General features: G+C 48.2%; 1 protein-coding gene across 2 annotated transcripts in view; it reads right to left on the reverse strand.

Moving 5' to 3' along the window:
* Positions 1 to 1039: 1039 nt before the first annotated feature.
* LOC146351705 (cytochrome P450 2C39-like) overlaps positions 1040 to 19197 on the reverse strand; it is a 43568-nt gene continuing 25410 nt past the window's right edge. The window contains exons 5-8 of one of the 2 annotated variants that reach the window (XM_084842090.1): positions 15885 to 16026; positions 15120 to 15307; positions 12048 to 12189; positions 1040 to 1768 (exon numbers count right to left, since the gene is read on the reverse strand). In XM_084842090.1, coding sequence (XP_084698216.1) covers positions 1578 to 1768; positions 12048 to 12189; positions 15120 to 15307; positions 15885 to 16026 — 663 coding nt within the window. In that variant the 3' untranslated portion in view covers positions 1040 to 1577. The remainder of the gene's footprint in view (positions 1769 to 12047; positions 12190 to 15119; positions 15308 to 15884; positions 16027 to 19197) is intronic. The other variant, XM_084842089.1, reaches the window with a different exon arrangement.

The following is a 19197-nucleotide window of genomic DNA, read 5'->3' on the forward strand; positions in this document are numbered from 1 at the left end:
AGCTAGCAAGGCTCTCCTGAGTGGCTGTTGCTGCCCTCTCTATGCTTCACGCCGAGGACCTCTCAGTGTGAGGCACAGGATGGGTGGCTGCTCTGGTGAGTTGCATCAGCATCTCTCCCGCTGTGGCAAATGTAGGCATGGGCAGAACACTTACCTCCGGGTCCGGGGGGTGTCCGCGGGGGGGAGGTGATCTGTCTCTCCCCCCCCCCCGGAATCCTAGTTGGCCAGCTCCGCTCCGTGGCAATTCCGCAGAGCCACCGGCCATCTCCAGAGCACCAGCGATACGGCCGCCATTGATTGCTGTATTGCTGTTTGGGCGGATTGACTGCAGATGCAAATGGCGTCCACTATGCCATTTGTGGCCGTAAAGGTCTTAAACTAAATGCAGCTGTAAATGGCTGCATTTAGCTTAATAAGTAGTGGACGCCATTTGCGTCTGCAGTCAATCCGCCCAAACAGCGATACAGCAATGGCGGCCGTATTGCTGGCACTCCGGAGCTGGCCAGCGGGGAGGATCCAGCCGGCGAGGATTCCTCCAGGAGGCGGAGGTAAGTCTTCTGATCCTCCAAGGACTCTGGGGTCCATGGAGGATTTCTCCCTCATCCCTAGGCAAATGCAGGAGAGAGGCAAAGGAGGGGCTGATGCAGCTCTCAGGAGAGAACACTGATGCCTTCCTTTGAGGGATCTTCACAGTGAAGCAGAGTGTGGGTGGCGACCTTTGTACAAGAGGGTTTATATTTCATGGGCTTTGTAAGAAAAACATACTTTGTGAGAAGGAAGATCAGAAGACGTTTATATAACAGAAGAGGTGGCCAATAGCACGTGTTGACTTCATGCCTTCAGACAGAACATAGAAGGGAGGAGGGAGGCACAAGTCAACACACAGGATTCCTCTAGCAGCAGTCAGGCTCAGATGCTGCATGAGGCAATACAGGACCAGGACAGCGTGGGGCATATTTGCTGGTCCCGGGCACTCGGCTCTCCAATTTCCAGCCTTGTGGAGCTTGAACGAGTACAAGAGAACCTTAACACAGGTCTTAAACTGGCGGTTTTTAACATATTTATTCATTTATTTGATTTATACCCTACCGTCCTGCCCCCAAATGCCACTCACGGCAGAACTCATTTTGCAGGTGTGTGTGTGCAAGTGTGTCTCCTCTCCCTCCCCTCACTGTCTGCCCAGGCTCCTTGGCTTCTTCCCCTGCCCTCTCCTTCTCTAGCTCTCCTTCTGCCTCCTTCAACTTCGGGTGTCTCAGTGGCTCTCCGCTCCAGGAAGGCCCCATCTGCTCTCCCCCAGTTAGCTGCAATCATGGCTCAAGCTGCTTCCGGGCAGCCCGGCAAGCGAGTGCTGGCAACTGTGGCTGCCCAGACGGAGCTCCTGCTGCACCAGGGGAGGTGGGGGTGCCCTGGTTAGCCCTGGCGGCCCACTCCAGCCACAGGCAGAAAGAATCCAGCCCTGAGCCTTTGTGCGTAAACAGTGAATTCAGGGTAGGGATGGGGAGAGGATCACTTAAGTAAAAAGTAAGAAGTGAGATATTTACAGTAATAAACATGCCACTGAACTACATGGATATGGTTTACGATGAGCTGCAGCGGGGAACAGCACAGATTTTATAAGGGCGGGGATGTGTTGTCAACCCTATGATGGGTTCTTGATTGAGCTCCTTCACTCCTTCCGGCAGCTGGAACCTGAAGGCCCTCAGCAGGCTGGTCAAGAAGACGAAGAGCTCGATCCTCGCCAGCTGCTCCCCTGGACACACGCGAGCCCCTGGGAGAAAGCAGGGGAAGGGCAGCAAATGAGTATAAACTGCTCTCTAGACCATATATCCCAGTCAGGAATAAAGTGCGGATTTGAGAAAGGGACAGGTGCTGGTAGGCTCTTCCCCAGCCCACTCCCCCAAAGCAACCCACCAGGAGCTGGTGCAACTGCCCCCTCCATAAGCCTCTTTTACTCTATTGGCTGGCGACCCTCTGAGAGGAGGGGCTTTGGCCCAGGGAACACCAGTAGCTGACATGCTTGCATACAGTTTCGAGTGTAGGTTGTTGCGGTGGTTGACAAGCCACCCAGAACCAATGGGCTGCTTTAGGGTTGCTGATGGCTTGTCAGTCACCCCAACAACCCACCCTTGCTGAGTTCGCACGGAATGAGAAGCTACAGCTGAGACCCGACCATGCCCCAAATATTCAAAATAGCGACTGCCACCGTGGCAATAACCCCATGGGGGAACTCACCCACAGTGGCTTCTTGTTACATGGAGCTGGGCCCAGATCTCATAGTTGATCATGAAAGATAACCCTTTGTCAGTTCCAGCAACTGGCCAACCCAGGAATCGTGGGCATATGTTACAAATTCACAAAGGAAGACTTGTGAGGGATGGAAAGGGAGGGAGAAGGGCCTGCAGTTGCTGACTGTTCTGCCACACATACACATTCACTGCAGTTGATGTTGGATCGAAAGGGGGTTACAGAGTTTTATTTCATCCTCAGTTGCTCTGTAGTGCTATGCACAATTCACGAGGATGAATTCCAGTGCTCACCAAACATCAGAGGTTGCATGCAATCAGGATGGCATCTGGTCTCTCTTTGTAATCTGAAATCGTTCTCCGCCATCCGTCCCCCCGACAACCCCCCATGCTGAAATATTTCAAGTGGCTTAAAATATGTAAATGTTTTAAATATTTTAGGACTCTGCTTTGGAAGGGAGAGGGACAGAATGAGAGCCATACAGTTTAGCATGCTGAATGTTCCAGGGTCCATATACAGCATCTCCAATTAAAGGATGGGCATCACCGGGAACAGAACTGAGAAAGAGTCTAAGAGCTTTTCTACATAGGGATGGGCGGACTCCCCAGTTCCACGCTTGGCGGATGTTAGAGGAGCCACTGCTGCCACTCGCTGAGCAGTCCAGGAGCGACACACAGCTGCCCGCTGCTCCATGCGAGCCACCATTTCATGGAAGAGGGGGGCTCGTGATTTTCGTAGATCTAATGTTGCACGCAATGGTGGCTATAAATTATATTATTATTATTATTATTATTATTATTATTATTATTATTATTATTATTATTATATTTATATCCCGCCTTTTTCCCAATACTGGGACTCAAGGTGGCCTTACAACGTTAAAACTGCTGCAATTAAAACCTATAAATAGAAATATAAATTGTTGTTGTTGTTCAGTCGTTCAGTCGTGTCCGACTCTTCGTGACCCCATGGACCATAGCACGCCAGGCCTTCCTGTCCTGTGCTCTCTCCCGGAGCGTGCTCAAGTTCATATTCATTGCATCCGTGATGCTATCTAGCCATCTCATCCTCTGCCGTCCCCTTCTCCTTTTGCCTTCAGTCTTTCCCAGCATCAGGGTCTTTTCCAGGGAGTTTTCTCTTCGCATTAGGTGGCCAAAATATTGGAGCTTCAGCTTCATTATCTGTCCTTCCAATGAGCACTCAGGGTTGATTTCCTTTAGGATGGACTGATTTGACCTTCTTGCAGTCCAGGGGACTCGTAAGAGTCTTCTCCAGCACCACAGTTCGAAAGCATCAATTCTTCGGCGCTCAGCCTTCCTTAGAGTCCAGCTCTCACAGCCATACATTACTACTGGGAAAACCATCACTTTGATTAGACGGACCTTTGTCGGCAAGGTGATGTCTCTGCTTCTTACTATGCTGTCTAGGTTTGCCATAGCTTTCCTCCCAAGGAGCAAGCGTCTTTTAATTTCATGGCTACAGTCACCATCTGCGGTGATCTTGGAGCCCAAGAAAGTAAAATCTGTCACTGCTTCCATTTCTTCCCCTTCTATATGCCAGGAAGTGATGGGGCCAGATGCCATGATCTTCGTTTTTTTAATGTTGAGTTTCAAACCAGCTTTTGCACTCTCCTCTTTCACCCTCAACAAGAGGCTCTTGAGATCCTCTTCGCTTTCTGCCATTACGGTGGTATCGTCTGCATATCGGAGGTTGTTGATAATTCTCCCAGCAATCTTAATTCCGACCTCTGATTCATCCAACCCAGCATTTCTCATGATGTACTCTGCATATAAGTTAAATAAGCAGGGTGACAATATGCAGCCTTGTCGTACTCCTTTCCCAATTTTGAACCAATCGGTTGTTCCATGTCTGGTTCTTACTGTTGCTTCTTGACCCTCGTACAGGTTTCTCAGGAGACAGGTAAGGTGGTCTGGTACTCCCATCACTTTAAGAATTTGCCACAGTTTGTTGTGATCCACACAATCAAAGGCTTTAGCGTAGTCAATGAAGCAGAAATAGACATTTTTCTGGAATTCTCTTGCTTTCTCCATGATGCAGCGAATGTTGGCGATTTGATCTCTAGTTCCTCTGCCTCTTCTAAATCCAGCTTGTACTTCCGGTAGTTCTCGGTTCGCATACTGCTGAAGCCGAGCTTGTAGGATTTTGAGCATCACCTTGCTGGCATGTGAAATGAGCGCAATGGTGCGGTAGTTTGAACACTCTTTGGCGTTGCCCTTCTTTGGAATTGGAATGTAAACTGACCTTTTCCAGTCTTGTGGCCACTGTTGAGTGTTCCAGATTTGTTGGCATATTGAATGCAGCACTTTAACAGCATCATCTTTTAGGATTTGAAATAGCTCGGCTGGAATACTGTCATCTCCGCTAGCTTTGTTGTTACTAATGCTTCCTAAGGCCCACTTGACTTCACTCTCGAGGATGTCCGGCTCAAGTTCAGTGAGCGCACTATCATGGCTATCAGGGACATTCAGATCTTTCCTGTATAGTTCTTCTGTGTATTCTTGCCACCTCTTCTTAATCTCATCTGCTTCTGTTAGGTCCCTGCCTTCTTTGTCCTTTATCATGCCCGTCTTTGCACAAAACGTTCCCTTGAGATCTCCGATTTTCTTGAAGAGATCTCTAGTCTTTCCCATTCTATTGTTTTCCTCGATTTCTTTGCATTGTTCATTTAAGAAAGCCTTCTTGTCTCTCCTTGCTATTCTCTGGAACTCTGCATTCAGTTGGCTATATCTTCCCCTTTCTCCCTTGCTTTTCGCTTCCCTTCTTTCGTGAGCTACTTGTAAAGCCTCATCAGAAAGCCACTTGGCTTTCTTGCATCTCTTTTTCTTTGGGATGGATTTCGTTGCTGCCTCCTGAACAATGTTACGGACCTCCGTCCATAGTTCCTCAGGCACTCTGTCTATCAGGTCTAATCCCTGAAATCTATTCCTCACCTCCACTGTATATTCATCAGGGATATGATTTAGGTCATACCTGAACGGTTTAGTGGTTTTCCCGACGTTCTTCAATTTAAGCCGAAATTTTGCAAGAAGCAGCTCATGATCTGAGCCACAGTCAGCTCCAGGTCTTGTTTTGACTGACTGTATGGAGCTTCTCCATCTTTGGCTGCAAAGGACATAATCAATCTGATTTCGATATTGACCATCTGGTGACGTCCATGTGTAGAGTCGCCTCTTGTGCTGTTGGAAAAGAGTGTTTGCTATGATCAGCATGTTCTCTTGGCAAAACTCTATTAGCTTTTGTCCTGCTTCATTTTGTACACCAAGGCCATGCCTGCCTGTTATCCCGGTGATTTCTTGACTTCCTACTTTAGCATTCCAATCCCCTATGATGAAGAGGACATCTTTTTTTGGTGTTAGTTCTAGAAGGTGTTGTAGGTCTTCATAGAACCTATCAACCTCAGCTTCTTTGGCATCAGTGGTTGGGGCATAGACTTGAATTACTGTGATGTTGAATGGTTTGCCTTGGATTCGTACTGAGATCATTCTATCATTTTTAAGATTGTACCCCAGTACTGCTTTTCCCACCCTTTTGTTGACTATGAGTGCTACTCCATTTCTTCTAAGGGATTCTTGCCCACAATAGTAGATATGATGGTCACCTGAATTAAATTCGCCCATGCCTGTCCATTTTAGTTCGCTGATTCCCAAGATGTCGATGTTCAATCTTGCCATCTCATGTTTGACCACCTCCAGCTTACCTTGATTCATTGATCTGACATTCCAGGTTCCTAAACAATATTGTTCTTTACAGCATCGGATTTTCTTTTCACCACCAGACACATCCACAGCTGAGTGTCCTTTCGGCTTTGGCCCAGCCGCTTCACTCTTTCTGGCGCTACTTGGAAATACCCTCTGCTCTTCCCCAGTAGTATATTGGACACCTTCCGACCTGAGGGGCTCATCTTCCGGCGTCATCTCTTTTAGCCTTGTGATACGTTCCATGGGGTTTTCTTGGCAAGAATACTGGAGTGGGTTGCCATTTCCTTCTCCAGTGGACCACATTTTGTCAGAACTCTCTGCCATGACCTGTCCGTCTTGGGTGGCCCTGCACGGCATAGCTTATGGCTTCACTGAGTTACGCAAGCCCCTTCGCCACAACAAGGCAGTGATCCATGAAGGGGAGAAATATAAATACAACTGTATAAAAGTTAAAAATATAATTAAATCATCAATATTAAAATTATAAATATATTAGAACATTGAAAGACAACCAGAACAATAAAAATGGTATCCATACATCGCATTTGATTTTTCCCAGGTCCAGACTAGTTATCCCCAAAGGCCTGCTGGAACAAAAAAGTTTTTGCATGCCTGTGAAAACATATCAAGGAGGGTGCCACTCTCGGCTCCCTGGGAAGGGAGTTCCAGAGCCTTGGGGCAGCCACCAAGAAGGCTCTCACTCACGTTCCCACCAGGCGTGCCTGTGATGATGGTGGGATGGCGAGAAGGGCTTCCCCTGAAGATCTCAGGGCACGAGTAGGCTCATAACGGAGAATACGGTCTTTCAGATAACCTGGACCCGAGCCATATAGGGCTTTATAGGACATAACCAGCACTTTGAATTGTGCCCAGAAACAGACTGGGAGCCAGTGAAGCTGTTTTAACAGGGGAGTTGTATGCTCCCTGTAACCAGCCCCAGTCAGCAGTCTGGCTGCAGTTCTTTGAACTAGCTGAAGTTTCCAAACACTCTTCTGAAGCAGCCCACGTAGAGCGCGTTACAGTAATCCAAACAGGATGTAACTAAGGCATGTGTCACTGTGGCCAAGTCAGACATCTCAAGGAACGAACGGGCACAGCTGGTGCACTAGCTTCAACTGTGCAAATGCACTCCTGGCCACTGCTGAAACCTGGGCATCCAGGCTCAGGGCTGAATCCAGAAGTACACCCAAGCTGCGAACCTGTGTCTTCAGGGGGAGTGTATCCCCATCCAGTACAAGCTGTATCCCTATTCCCTGATCTACCTTTTGACTGACCAGGAGCACCTCTGTCTTGTCTGGATTAAGCTTCAATTTGTTTGCCCTCATCCAGTCCATTACTGTGGACAGACACCGGTTCAGCACCCCATCAGCTTCCTTGGAATTAGATGGAAAGGAAAAGTAGAGTTGGGTGTCATCAGCGTACTGGTGACACCGAACCCCAAAACTCCAGACAACCTCCCCCAGTGGTTTCATGTATACGTTAAATAGCATGGGGACAAAACAGAACCCTGAGGGACCCCACAAGCCAATGGCCAGGGAGTCGAACAGGAGTCCCCCAGCACCACCTTCTGGGTCCGCCCCTCCAAGAAGGAATGGAGCCACTGTAAAACAGTGCCTCCAAGTCCCATCCCAGCGAGTCAGCCCAGAAGGATACCATGGTCGATGGTATCGAAAGCCGCTGAGAGGTCCAGCAGAACCAACAGGGACACACTCCCCCTGTCTAGTTCCCGGCAGAGGTCATCCACCAAGGCAACCAAAGCTGTTTCTGTCCCATAACCGGGTCTGAAGCCAGATTGAAATGGATCTAGATAATCTGTCTCATCCAGGAATCTCCGGAGTTGGGAGGCCACCACGCGCTCCAATATCTTGCCCAGAAATGGAATATTGGAGACTGGCCAATAATTATCCAATATAGTGGGGTTCAGGGAGGGCTTTTTTAACAAAGGTCTCACCACCGCCTCCTTCAAGCAGGCTGGAATTCTGCCTTGCCTAAGGGAGGCATTAACCACTCCCCTTACCCACTCAGCCAGTCCATCTCTGGCTGCTTTTATGAGCCAGGAAGGGCAAGGATCTAGAACACATATGGTGGCTCTCACCTCTCCAAGAATCCTGTCCACATCCTCAGGCTGTACAAATTGAAAAGTATCCAACAAGACTGGACAAGCAGGGTCCAAAGTTACATCCTCTGGGTCTGTAGCAACTATAGCGTCCAAGTCAGAGCGGATCCGAGTGATATTGCCTGCAAAGTGCTGAGCAAATTGTTCACAGCGGGCTGTCGAGGGGTTTAAATTATCCTCTTGTGGGCTAGCGTGTGAAAGACCCCTAACCACTTGAAACAGTTCCACTGGATGGCTCTTTGCAGACGCAATAGTGGCCGAAAAAAATACTTTCTTTGCTGCCGGTATTGCCACAGAGTAGGCCTTCAAATAGGCTCTAGCCCGTGTTTGATCGGATTCACTCCGAGTTTTCTGCCAACGTCGCTCCAGTCATCTTCTCACTTGTTTCATCACTGCCAGCTCCCTAGAAAACCAGGGTGCTGGTGCAGCTCCACTTCATGAGAGAGGACGCTCAGGAGCGATTGTGTCCATGGCCCTGGTCATTTCTCCATTCCAGAGATCGGCCAGGGCTTCGACAGAATCGCCTGCCGAGGCAACAGGAAAATCCCCAAGAGCCGTCAGGAAACCATTCGGATCCATCAGCCTCCTGGGGCGTACTATCTTAATCGGCCCTCCACCCCTGCAGAGGTTCCAAGTGCCAGCAAGTCTAAACCCCACCAGGTAGTGATCTGTCCATGACAACGGAACTATAGAGAGTTCCTCCACTCTCAGATCACAATCACCCCATCCAGCACAGAAAACGAGGTCCAGAGTGTGCCCAGCAGCATGGGTGGGGCCAGATACCTTCTGGGCCAGACCCAGGGTTGTCATGGCGGACATGAAGTCCTGAGCCGCTCCCAAAAGGGCAGCCTCAGCATGGATGTTGAAATCCCCCAGCACAACAAGGTGAGGGGTCTCCAACACCAAACCCAGGACTACCCCGGCTGGCTCAGGAAGAGAGACTGTTGAGCAGCGGGGTGGACGGTACACCAACTGAATCCCTATTCTGTCCCAGGCACCCACCTTCAAATACACACACTCGAACCCAGCAGACTGCAGGATAGGGCACCTGGTGAGGGGGATCAAATCCCGATAGACCACTGCCACTCCACCTCCCCGCCCCCCAGGTCTTGCCTGCTGCTGAACAGAGAACCCAGGAGGGCAGAGCTGAGAGAGATTAGCCCCCCTAGCCTTGTCCAGCCAGGTCTCTGTAATACAAGCCAGGTCAGTGCGCTCATCCAGGATCAAGTCCTGGATAGCAGTTGTTTTACCATTCACTGACCTGGCATTCAACAGCAGCAGTTTCAACCCAGGGGTCTGTTGCCAGGGCCATCCAGGCTATTTGAATTGGGGAACAGTTTAGGGACAGTCAGCGCCCTATTGTTACACACTCTGCCTTTAGAGTGTGACTGTCTGCCCCCTCCGTATCTCCCTTTGCCCTGTAGAACTGTAATGGCCATTCCGTGGCTCCCAACACCTCCACCCTTCATTGGAAAACACATATTTAATGCAGGCAGTCAAGCAGGTCACACTGAGGCAAACAGTCCCCTTCCTTCCTTTCAAGCAGGGGGACAGGCCCTCGCCCTCGTGCTCCCCCAAAGTGGCTCCCCCAAAGGGGCAACCCCCTTTGGTGTCGCCCCCTTCAGCAGCGACACCCGCCAGCGGAGGTCCCGCCCCCACCGGGCCTAGGTTTTATGCCCCAGCTCCCACAGGTGTTGCAGCTGGGAGTGAGGTGGTGCTTGGCTGGATCTGGGTCTGCAAGGAGGCAGAGTAGAAGTCCCCCAGGTGGAGGTACAGCTCCAGCAAGGCAGCAGCAGCAAGAGCGCCAGATCTAGGGATGTCAGAGAATTTCTCCACAAATCTCAGGGAGGCCGAAGGCCAGCGCATTCGGCCCCCCGAAATTGGTGGAGAAACGGTCTGCCCCCCTCACCCCCCCCAGGACGGGACTTACCTTGCTCGAATGTCCCTGGCGGCAGTGGTGGCGGTTCGGCAGTGGTTCGGTGGTGGCAGCAGCGGCGGCCGGTCTTCCGACCGGCTGCCACCACCGCCATTTCCAAGTAAAAAAACAACAACAACAAACAAACGTGATAGGCTACGTAAAGATTTACGTAGCCTATCACGGCTAGATTTTTAAAAAACACCGTGATAGGCTATGTAAATGTTTATGTAGCCTATCACGGCTGACTTTGAAAAAAAAAAAAAAAAAGCGCGTATGCAAATGGCGGCGCCCATGGGTGCCGCCATTTGCATTCCTTATTTTGGCACGTGTAGTCTACATAAACATTTACGTAGACTACGGCAAAAATAAGGGCAACGCAAATAGCGTTGCCCTTTTTTTCGCCATTGTCTATATAAATGTTTACGTAGACTATACGTGCCAAAATAAGGAACGCAAATGGCGGCGCCCATGAGCGCTGCCATTTGCGTACGCGTGTTTTTTCTTTTTTTTTTTAAAGTCAGCTGTGATAGGCTACGTAAACATTTATCACGGCTGACTGCAGTCCATTTGCGTCTCGGCAGGAGAGGAGGATTCGCGGCCGGAGGGACGGGGCGCCTCCCCCCCGGCCAGAATTTCGGCGGGGAGGGACGGGGCGCCTCCCCCCCAGCCAGAATTTCAGCGGGGAGGGACAGAGCGCCTCCTCCCCAGCCAGAATTTCGGGGGAAGGGAGGGAGTGCCTCCCCCCCACCACGAAGCAAGCTTCGGGATCAGGTAAGTGACTTTCGTCCATCCCTAGCCAGATCCCACCTGCCTTGCAATACTGAAGGGCTTCCTCTCCTTGCAGCAACGATGGCATGAGTCCCAGGTCAGCAGAAGCCTGGGTTTTATGCCCCAGCTCCCACAGGTGTTGCAAAGGGCCATTTCCATAACATTAGATATACGAAAAGGGCAGGAATGGACCTTCAAGGATGCTGTTGTGAGCAACATTAGATGTACAAAAATGTAGAGCCCCCATCTTCCGTAAAAATGGTGGTTCACATGGAGGACGGGAGGCTGCCAGCTGTGAGCGGATGGATCCGGTAAGTCCTGGATGCTTGTGCAGCTCGGAGGGTGGGGACAGGGGCTAACTGACCTGGGTTTGAGGGGGAAAGTGGAGGGAGTCCGATGGACTCCCAGACTCAGTTGGGCACCCGCGACATCCCTATTCTTACATGAGGCTGTTCTGCTTTTGGTTTCATCGAACTGAGAGCCTAGTGCTACGTATAGAGTGTTTCCTTTCCCGCTTTTCGGCTACATAGCCTCTACTATGGTAGAGTGGTAATGTGGCACTGTGGTAATAGAAGATTAGCACAAATAGACATGAGGAAAACCTCATTGAAAGTGCTGTTTAGACAAAGAAGCGAAAGTGAAGGATCATGTCGTCATCTAAAGAACTTGTAAACAACTGAGTAGGGAAGGATGAGTCCATGATAAATGCCTCGTATAGAAAAACTCTATGAGCCGCTGGCAGTCAGAGGTGACAATGCTAGGGCAGTAGTTTTACTTAATACAAGAGCTGTATATTCTCTTATGGAAAAAGAAGAAACCTCATCATCCCAAATCTCATATGAATTTCATTTGTCTTTCAACGCTTCCACTAACAAAGTCACAGAACACTGAGAGATTCTACATGTTAAAAGAAAACGTAATTCAGTGACTGCTACTAAACAGTCATTTTCCAAACTCCAACACTAACAATGCATTCCTATGCCTGTCTACTCAGAAGTAAGGGAGTACCCTCAGGTAACCTTTTAGAAAATTACAACCTAAACAGAACAAATATAACTTTGTAGAAAATGAAAAGCTGAGACAAACCTCAGTTATCCTTCAGTGTTGAAGTTTGTGAGAAATAAGTTCAGACTGTGATTTCAGGCCAAACTCAATTACATCTAATGAAAAGAACTGTGATTGTTTCAGGCTTGCCTGAAAGAAGATCATATGGCATCTCTTGGAAATAACCAAGAAAACCTGTCTATAAATCACAAGGAGTTTTAGATTTTTACATTTATACCTGAGCCAAATGGCAGAAATGCTTCTCTAGCCACAAAATTTCCATCTTTGTCCAAAAAATGATTTGGGTTGAACTGTTCAGGAGTCTCCCACTGTTCAGGATCCAGAAGAACAGAGCGCAGGTCTGGAACAATATATGCCCCCTGCAAGCAAGAAATGCTCGACTGAGAATGAAGCCAGAACATCACACTGAAGGTAGGGGTGGACGAAAGTCACTTACCTGTCCTCGAAGCTTGTTTGCGGTGGGGGGGAGGCGCTTCGCAGCTCCCCCCGCAAAGTTCAGGCCGGTGGGGGGGAGGCTTCCCGCCTCACCCAGCCGAAATTCAGGCCGGGGGGGAGGCTTCCCACCTCGCCCGGCCGCGAACTCAAAAGTTAAAAAAACAACAACAAAACGCCCCCGTGATAGGCTACGTGACGATTAACATAGCCTATCACGGCTAGATCTGCAAAGTCAGCCGTGATAGGCTACGTTAATCGTCACGTAGCCTATCACGGGTGACTTTAAAAAACAAATAAAAAAGCGCGTACGCAAATGGCGGCCCCCATAGGGAGCCGCCATTCGCGTTCCTTATTTGGTTGCTGTAGTCTACGTAAAGATTTATGTAGACTACGGCGAAAATAAGGGCAACGCAAATAGCGTTGCCCTTATTTTCGCTGTAGTCTACGTAAAGATTTACGTAGACTACAGCGACCAAATAAGGAACGCGAATGGTGGCTCCCTATGGGGGCCGCCATTATCCGTACGCGCTTTTTTTTTTTAAAGTCACCCGTGATAGGCTACGTGACGATTTACGTAGCCTATCACGGCTGACTTTGCAGATCTAGCCATGATAGGCTACGTTAATCGTCACGCAGCCTATCACGGGGGCTTTTTTTTTTTCTTTGATTGCAATGGTGGCGGCGGCGGCAGCCGGTCGAAAGACCGGCTGCCGCTCCCGCCCAGGATGAACACCCGCCGAACCGCCGGCCGGACCCGCCGCCGGGAGGGACATTCGGCAAAGGTAAGTCCCGTCCCGGGGGGGGTGTGGGGGGCCGGGGGTGTGGAGAATTTCTCCCCGAAACTTGTTCAGGGGGCCGAACACGTTGGCGCTCGGCCCCCCGAAGTTTCGGGGAGAAATTCTCCGCCATCCCTAACTGCAGGATTGTTCCTCACTTTCCCAGTGCTAATCATAGTGGCCACACATACTTTTCTCAGACCTGAGGATTCACAGACGGGGTTCAGATGTCACAATAACCCACGATGTTATCGTGGTTATTGTCGGTTATCGTTTCCGATGCTGTCATCTTAACACATGCTTAACACATGCTGGCATCTTAACACATGCTGGCTTATCTGATCAAAATAACCCACTCTGATAACCCACAGTCTGAAGTAGGGGTTATTTATCCCATCGTGAGTTCTTGTGTCATCTGGTGGTCACCGTGGGTTATTTTAATCACCTAAAGAGTTGTGTGGCAAGAGCGTTTGAGATCGCTGCCGCTCTCCTCCTCGCATGAGTTCTGTTTTGGGAACTGTTCCCTCTACTGGGAACAGTTAAAGGGACTATGCCAGGAATGTCTATGGGGTGAACTGTGCAATTGTGCTTTACTGATTTAGCACTTCAGCTGTGCTGGGAACACTTAAGGGGGCTGTGCAATCAATGTCTATGGGATGAAACGCACAATTGTGGTTTAGCACCAAAGCGCTATAGTGATATTGAGAACGGAACGGGCTCTGCCAGCAATGTCTGGTGGGGCGTGGGGTGTGCGTGCAATTCCACTTCAGTGCTATAGTGCTTTAGCTCTACTGGGAACACTAAAGGTGTCCATGTAAGCCACGGCTATGGGCAGCAAGGTGCAATTGAGGGTTTTGTGGGTGCACTGGGTGCCTTCCGACTAGGGGAGGCTGCTGATGTTTTGTCCTGATCCTGCAAACCCCCAATGGTTAATTTGTGCCACTGCCTTTTTGTTGCACCCAGGATTTCTCCTGCTCTCGGGCAATTGCACAGGGATTTGATGGTGCATTGATGCCCCCCAACTAGGGGAGGCTGTGTGTGAAGTTTTGTCCCAATCCTGCAAGCTTCCAAGGTGTTATAGCTGCCACCCCATTTTTGGTGCACACCGGGATTTCGCTCCTTGCAGCCCCTACCGCGATGCAATGAATAGGTGGAACAGAGCCGCTGCCTAGGTGGGAGGGCTGCAGCAGGACAAGGGGCGTGGGGGATGGGTCAGATTAGGCATAGTATCTTAATAAACTATGCACAGTAGCTTATTAACCTGGTTATGTGGAAGGGCACTGTGGAGTATTTAAAATACAAGCTACTGTGAGTAGCCTATTAAGCCACCATGGTTTAAAGTGATGTCCAAATGTGGCCACTCTGGATTGGTTACCTGATGGGCTATTCTAAACTCATATTCTCAACTCAGATGGTGCTGGCCTACATCGTCCATGGGCCAAAGAATAAAAGGATGTTTCAAGGGGGTGTTTGCTGGTGGCCACACCTTCTCTCATCCAACCCTTTTCCTTTTTAGGCGCGTCCCGTAGAGCCAATGGCAACTAGGCAGGCGGCTTCTACCCCGCTCCCCCACGAAAAGAAAAGACTCAGAGCAAGAGCTCCGGATTCACAAGTATTTCCCCATGCCAACGCTCCCCTGGGGTGCTGCTAGCAGGTGGGGAATCATGGCCGGAGCTCCTGCTTTGGGGTTTTACTTTTCATGGGTGGGGGAGTGGGAAGTCAGCCTGCATCCTTGCAACTGCCTGCACAAGCAGTGTTTTAAAAGGAAGGGAGGGGGAATTAAGCCACCAGTTGTAACCACAGCTGTACTTCAAATCCTTTCACCCCCTCCTGGAAAATATTCAGAAGTCCCCTTTCCTGTTTGCAACCTGTACCTGGGGGGATGGGGGTAGGAACTGGGGGTGGGTGTTCCAGTTCAGCCCTAGATCTTTCGTGTCCTTTCTATCATAAAAGCTGGGTCTTTACAACTGAAACTTTGAAAACTTTCAGGTTTGTAATTTTGAACCCATAAAACATGTAAATATGTGAAGCTCCTCGCTCCTGGGACACAGGATTGTGGCCATCACTATATTCCGTACCTTGGGAATGAGAAAACCACACATGTTCACATCCTTTGTACATTGTCTTGGGAGTCCAAATAAGAAGGCATATTTTGCACGCTGGATCTCATGAATCACCGCATTAGTGTAGGGGAGTTTCTTGACATCTTGATAGCAGATTGAGCAAGAAGAACCTAAAACATCTTCATTCTCCTTGTGGACTTTATCTATGGAAAATGATGGAAATGGAAGCTTTATTTTGAATATTACTTTTCATTTCAGAAAGCTTGAATACTCGTTGATGCAGATTTAGTTTACATGAAATTATTCCATGTGACTCTCTCAATTAATCCATAATTATAATTAGTTTATTACATTTTTATACCACTTTTTCTCCAAGGAGACCAAAACACTGTACATATTCGTCCCCTGCCATTGATACTCCTAGTCCTAAGTACCCTGTGAGGTACGTTAGGGGGACAAACACAGACTGTCATCCCAGTGAATCTCATGGCTGTGTGCAGCTGTTTTATTTCACTTATATATTAATATACTTGTATACTTGTATTTTGTGCTAATGGTTGTAGGCCTACTGGTTCTGGCCTTGTAAGAGACATTCAGAAACTCATTTGCTTATAGGTAAGTTCCATTTCTTCAAGAAAGCTTCTTGGATGCACAATCAGACTTAAAGCTCAATGTGAACTTTAAAAACTTCCCTATCTTAGCACATCGTTTGATCAGTATGAACTCTTCAAAGAAGTACATGACAGGGATCAAGAATGGGCCATTGGACGTCTCTCTCACCTTGGATGTCTGGATGACTTGTCAGGAGGAGCAACGCCCATTGCAGAGAAGTGGCGGTTGTCTCTGTTCCCGCGATAAACAAGTCGAAAATACACTGAGCCAGGTTCTCTTCATCGTAGGTAGAGTTGGGATCATTTCTGCTCTGATGTTGACAACAGGAAAGGTACAATTTCATTGACAATTAATTACAGGCTGCCCTTCAACACTTCCTTACTTTCTGTGCCTGTCTTATTATCTTAGCTGCAAGTTCATGTTTCCTAGTTGACTTTGACAAGAACCTTGCACTCACATGCATACCACATGTTCTCCTGTGTTTGAGGATCTCTGGAATGTGGTTGTACCTGGGAAAAAGACTTCCTAGTGTGATATGCTGTGTGTATGCATGCTGGAGAAATTCGAGATGGATTAAAATGAGCTCGGATTTCTAAGAATCCGACCTGCAGAATCCACTGCAAAGTGACCCCCTCAGGCTAGGTGGAGTCCATGGGCTTTGGATGATTTTTTTTTACTTTCCTGAAATTTACACATATAAATTTGTAGAAAACTACCTACGTTTCTGCTGAGGAAATGTTAAATGGAATGGGGGACAAGACGCTAAATGTTACGTACTAAGGCAAATTATGTAAATACTTACGTGAATACTTATGTAAATATTTACATAATTATTTGCGTATTTTTCCACATGACAAAAAGAAAATATTCACATCCCCTTGTGAGTGGACAACAGAACAAAAGGCATCTGACAATCTACGAAACACAGACGGAACGGATTTTACACAGTCCATACATCCCTAGCTGTGTCCCAAATATGCAGTGAACGCCACATTAATTAATATGGAATAACTAATAGGACTGTGCACCACTTTGGTCCGAATCCTGAACCAAATCCCGAATCCTTTTCTTTCTGTTTTCTGTGTGTGCGTGTGTGTGTGTAAGTGTGCGCTGTGTGAGTGCATCATACACATTACTGTGCATAAGCAAACAGTGTGTGGCCAAAACAGTACACTAATATACTGTCCAATATATACTGTGAGGCAAAGCAGCACACAATACACATAATACGAAGCGTTCTCACTTTTGTTGATTTTCCAAGACAATTTGCCTGTTGCTTGTTTTCCCTTGTGTACATCAAATGACCACATGAAGAATATGATCAGGCTAAGGAGGGACGGATTCCCTACCTTCCAGTCTGGTGGGGGAATCCGCCCGAGGGGGAGGTGATCCATTCCTCCCCCCCCACCGGAATCCTCCGGAGTGGCTCCACGTTGGGAGGATTTCACGGAGCCACACTCCGGCTCTGTACCGCTGGCGATACGGTAATGGCAGCCACCATTACGATATTGCTGGGAGGAATACAGCTGCAAATGGCATAGTGGACGCCATTTGTGGCTGTAAAGCGCTGAGTAAATGGCTCTATTTAGGTTAAACTCAGCCCTTTACGGCCGCAAGTGGCATCCACTATGCCATTTTCGGCTGTATTCCTCCCAGAAAAATGGTAATGGCGGCTGCCGTTACTGTATCACCAGCGCTCCGGAGCCAGTGTGCCGTTCTGCGCGGAATCCTCCTGAAGCAGAGGTAAGTGAGCTGTTCTGCCGCAGATTCTGGAGGCCGGATTCCAAAGAATCCAGTCTCATTTGATTCCACGACGGATTTCTCTGACATCCCTAGATCAGGCTAGGCTATATGCACTTTTTTTTTTTACTGTTGGTGTCATCTTACCCTTCCTGGGAAAAAGGGCTTCCTAAATGATCAGGAGATGGAACAACTCCTAAATTAAAGGCTTCAATGTTTGAGCTATTTAATTTAGGAGAAAGGCAACTAAGGGGAGGTTTATAAAATTATATGGAGTAGAGGAAGTGCAGCAGTGCAATTAATAGATAGGTACTTTATTGCTTAAAGCCATAGGCCACCATAAGCAATTAATAAATAAGCCCCAGTGACTTATTTAGTCAGTGTGATTTTTGCAGGTAATATGTATTGCAGTTAGCAGCCAAAGAGATGCTGAACTTTTCTTTCTTCCCTTAATGAGAGCCTCAGGTCAGTGGCAGATTCAGGACAGACAAAAGGAAAGTACTTTTGCACTTCAAAAAAAACCTGCACCAGACATGAGGGATAGTGAACTCCTAATTGTCACCTGAAACTCCTTCTGATTAGGATCTCTAATCCCCTGGGTGGCTGAGAGCTTTTTACCTTTTGTTTTAGTTTCTGAGAAAAGTAAATTTTATGCATGGCTAGCACAAAAACTCCTGAAAACTGTCTGAAATTTGGCAGGTTCAGTTACCTCCATAGAGGCTGCCAGGTGCCCAGATTTCATGCACTTCTGTGGAAGCACTGAAGAATTTTAGCTCTTTGCTTTGAGAGATTTCCTTGGAAAAAGCAACTTGTACCTGAACCTAGCAAAATAACTATTGGGCTAAACTGTCTGAAATTTGGAAGGTTCAGTCGCCTCCATTGGGGCTGCCAGATCAAATTTCATGTATTTATCATAAATGCTTAAAAAGTATGGTCATTTCTGTTTTCCAATGCAAGTCAATGGGAGAAATGCAAAATCTGAATAATTCAGATGTCCAAATCTCAATTTGGATCCAAATCCAAAGCAAATCAGATCGGGTCAAAATTGGTCTGAGGCTAATTAGGGTTGATTCAGAATTGGCCTCCAAAGCGATGGCGGGGGGGGGGGGTGTTTGTGCACATCCCTAATAACTAATGCCATGAGTTTCATATTCCTGACGCTCAATAACACCCTTTTTTCACTCCTTGATGACTCTGATTGTGAATTCAATAGGGTGGTTAAAGGATGTCAAGACTAACTGATCTGCATTGACTCTTGACTATACATCCGATGTGTGCAGTGAAGATTCTAATCCGCTTTTGTGATTATGAGTATGGAAGCTGAGTGTAACATTTATTTCCTATGCAGTCTTCGTTGGGAATATTGCAGCTTCGTCTGCAAGTTATAGGAAGGGGACAGTGTGGCAGTTGGCTAGTGCACGGATCAGAATTTTGGGCATAGCTCACCTTAGGATCTTTATAGCCTACAGTGTGCCTTCTTGCTCTTCTCTTTTTTCTTCTCCTCTCTCTGGCCCTGTTCAAACATCATGCTGTACATTGGGGTGGAGGATTATGGCAGAGATTGGTGATTATAGGCCTCCGGATGGAAAAGACGGATCTCAGACCAGTTGAGTCCATGCTGCTGGACATGCATGGGGGCTGTGTGCCATGGCACAGGGGGCAGCACGCTGCTGAACTGCCATGCACCAAAATGGCCGGTAGCTCTGAGCACTAAAATGGCCAACAGCACCAAGCACCAAAA

This window comes from Heloderma suspectum, chromosome 3 (genome assembly GCF_057233095.1).
Source record: "Heloderma suspectum isolate Gila_16-S chromosome 3, 16-S_ref, whole genome shotgun sequence".
NCBI lineage: Eukaryota > Metazoa > Chordata > Lepidosauria > Squamata > Helodermatidae > Heloderma > Heloderma suspectum.